We start from the raw sequence: 3762 nt of genomic DNA on the forward strand, positions 1-3762 counted from the left end.
AATTTTATTGGGGGACAGCCATGGTCATTAGCTACACATTGCTTTCATGCTACAATGGCATAGTTGACTCTTTTAAGGAGGGCGCAGCTCACAGTGGCCCATGCGGGGATCAAACCGGCAACTTTAGTGTTATCTGCACCACGCTCTAACCAACTGAGCTAACTGGTCACCCCAGGAACAAACTTCTGTATGAGTTTTACAATAAAACAAAATGACAATATTGAATTTCATAAATGTGTTTTTAATCAATATACACTAGCCATACATTTAGTTATGTGTACCTTATGGGTGGGTTTTCATGGCTGTGTCTGCTTGTTGTACTCTCCTCTGTCCCATCCTTGCCCACCAAGGGAATTTCTATGTATCTACCTCAAGCCAGTGTCACCTGCTTTGCCAGGCCTGCCCTGGCTCCCTACTCCTCTCCTCTAGCACACTTCATTTCTCCTGTAAGCTACCCATGGACCTCATCCATATTTCTTTTGTGGCAGATGACAGGCTATGTGCTCCATGTATGTTTTTGTTTTTGAGTATTTGTCTATTACCCTAAGCAGTGAGTCCCTTGAAGGCAGGGCCTGTTTCCTATTTCACTTCATTAATAAGCTTCTAGCGTAGAGTGAAACCGTGGATTTTCAATTTTCCTTTTAATAAGCAAAGTTGTGTTGTTTTTATGTTGAATTCTAGCCTTACTCCCAGGACTAGAGAGGTTTTGGTGGAAACCTTGTGGAGAGGTTTTACCTTCCATAAATAGAAACTGAGCCAATTCTGTGTATCACTAGCTAATCCATGTCTCAATATCAGTGGACTGGTATGTAAAGATGCCCCAAAACCCGCATGCTATGCATTATTTAAGTAACTCCCTCTGTCTCTTGGATGCGTCATGTTTCTACTATTTATTTCTATTGATGACAATGACACTTTACAACCAACTTTCGTAGTCTCATCATTTACTGCCAGAGGTGGATGTAGCATTAGATGAAGTCCAAGCTCAAAGCTGTTCTAATAAGAACAACTCCTTCTTGTTCACTAAAGTGTGTGTTTGAGACTGTTTTGTATGCATTGAAATTATTCTGCATGTAATATTCACTTTTTTCCTTTTTTAAAAATATCCTTTTATTCCTTTTGAATTTTGTAGTATGTGCATGGCTTACCTATCTTTTTTGAAAGTGGCTACTTATAAAAAATGTTATAGGATATACATACATATGTGTACACATATACGTAGTCTTTAAAATAAGAGAGTGTTAATGAATTCCTTTTTGTTTTCTTTTTATTTTGAAATAATTATTAATTCACAGAAAGTTGCACAGATAGTACAGACTGGTCTGTATAACTCTCCCCCGGTTTCTCATTAGTTATACCTTAAATAACTATAGTATAATATTAAAAAATTTGACATTGATATACTGGGTCTGTATATAGTTCTGTGTCCTTTTATCACATGTGTAGATGCGTGTTATCATGTAATCAAGAAACAGAATTAATGAATTCCTTTTGATGCCAAGGTTACTTTTACCAGTTGAGTTTCTGGAAGAGAGAAAGAGAAGCCAAAATTGATAGTTAAATTATGGGCTTTTCCTTTCGACTGTGTTCCGAAAAGAATATGACTTGGATATGTAAGCTGTGGTTCCTAGTTTGAGGAGGCGTGGAAAGCTGGATGATTCACCAGAACTGATGGAGGATATCTTTTTGTAGGTGTCTAAGCAGGCCAAAGAGTTTCTGGAGTACGTGTACGAAGAGCCCCTGATTGACATCCAGCAGGAGAACCCCATGCTCTACCGACACGCCGAGCCGCTGGCCGCGGTGGTGCGGCTGCGGCAGCGGCTCAAATCGCTGCGAGCCTATTTGTTCAGCTGCAGGGCAGCAGTGGCCGAGGATCTGCGCCGCAGGTAAGAGTCATAAATGTCAGATGGCTCCAGTTTGTTTTTCTTTCCCACCCTGAGAGGGTGGTTACATGATCTCCAAGGGCCTTCCCAATGTAGATCGTCTCGAATTCTGTGGTTCTCCCTCTGGGCTCATCTGTGACTTTTTCCTCTGAGGTCCTCTATCAGGTTGAGCCAAGCAAAATGAAAATAATATCTCAGCATAACTGTAGGCTTTTAACCCGTGGATCGAGTTCCCAAGACAGTGAAGACGTCTCTTACCTCTAGGTTGAGATAATAACGTGGCAGTGTCTTCATTGATCACTTCTGTGGTGTTTTTCACTTTTCCCAATTTCAGTTCCCATTTATCATAAGTAAACATAAGCATGTTTGAAATATTTCAAACACAAAAACATGTTTCAGTGGGGAATAACCAGATGGTTATTCAAATCTTATTTTCCATAGAGAAACAGCCTTGGTGAGTGATGCAGGCTCTAGGGCTGGGATTAAAATGCGCAGGCGCAGGATTCTGCCTTTTCACATCACCGTGGGTGCAGGCTGCCTTTTTATAGCTTAGTTATTGCAGAAGTCATAGAACACACAAGTCCATACCAGGCTCAGATTCTCAAAATAAAGCTAAAGTGAAAACATGCCTGCTCTCATCAAATTCCTTCTTTTACAGTTAGATTTTATTGGCAATTAAATTCTCACTCTTGGCATATACAAACTAGCTTATACTTGAAATCATTGTTGATGATGTTCATAAGTCCCTAAAAATACCTTTTAATGTTTTTTTTTAATAGAAATGACCAAAAAACATACATTAGTCATGGATTTTCGAGATAAGCCTACATGTATAAGAACCTTTGAGAAGTATTGAAGTGATATAGTTTGCTATTTGAGATCCAAAGAAACTAATATATAACCCCAGGCATCTGAAAAAGACATTTTTTTTTAAGAACGAAATGTAGATAGTGAAGAATACATAATATCTAGACAAGCGCTCATAAAATAATAATGAAAAGGCAGCTGCCATAAAGCAAAATACTTCTTAGTGGTAGTCATTCAATTACCTAGTTGTTTTTCAGAAAGCCCTAGAAAGTTGTCAGGATTTATTCTTACAAAGTTTAGGCAAATATTAATTTTAAAAGATCAGGGCTTTCCCGGAAAGGCGGTAGAATTATATGTCTCAAGCTAATTTACCAACTAAACTAGATACGAGATTTTTAATGTTCAAAGTATGTTTGTTCTATTATTTTCAGTATCCTTTGGCTTTGCTCAAAGCTCCTTTCTCTTGTGCTATATTTTTGGATGATATTAAAATCTACACATGGTAATCATGTTAAGTATCTTCTTGATATGATGTTTTGCTTTGGTTAAACATGCCAAATCAGGGCACACATTTGGAAATTAAATAGGAGATGCCCTCTTCATATGGATGATTAAGAATACCTATGCTGGCTGCGATCTATTGAAAGTCAGCCCTCGACACAAGGGTTTGTAAAATGAAAAAGAAAAAAAAAAAAAAAAGAATACCTATGCTGGGCCGGCCGAGTGGCTCAGTTGGTTAAGCACACGAGCTCTGAGCAACAGGGTCACCGGTTCAATTCCCACATAGGCCAGTGAGCTGCACCTGAGCTGAGCTGCCAACAGGTGACAGGATGGCTCAGCTGGTGAGAGCACGTGCTCCTAACAACAAGGTTGCCAGTTCAACTCCCGCATGGGATGATGAGTTACGCCCACCCGCAACTAAGATTGAACACGGCACCTTGCGTTGAGTGGCCGCAAGCTGCCTTTGGGCAGCCAGGTGGCGACTGGACTTGGAGCTGAGCTAGCTGCGCCCTCCACAACTAAGATTGAAGGACAACAACTTGGCTGTTCCCCTCCCCCAATTCCCCAATAA

At 40.0% G+C, this 3762-nt stretch overlaps 1 protein-coding gene across 5 annotated transcripts in view; it reads left to right on the top strand.

The window, feature by feature from the left end:
* Positions 1-3762, top strand: part of PLEKHM3 (pleckstrin homology domain containing M3) — a 170437-nt gene that overhangs the window by 74259 nt on the left and 92416 nt on the right. For all 5 annotated transcript variants that reach the window (XM_019652959.1, XM_019652961.1, XM_019652962.1 and 2 more), the window contains exon 5: positions 1693-1886. In XM_019652959.1, the coding sequence (XP_019508504.1) occupies positions 1693-1886 (194 nt within the window). The remainder of the gene's footprint in view (positions 1-1692; positions 1887-3762) is intronic.

This window comes from Hipposideros armiger, unplaced genomic scaffold (genome assembly GCF_001890085.2).
Source record: "Hipposideros armiger isolate ML-2016 unplaced genomic scaffold, ASM189008v1 scaffold_190, whole genome shotgun sequence".
Taxonomy (NCBI): domain Eukaryota; kingdom Metazoa; phylum Chordata; class Mammalia; order Chiroptera; family Hipposideridae; genus Hipposideros; species Hipposideros armiger.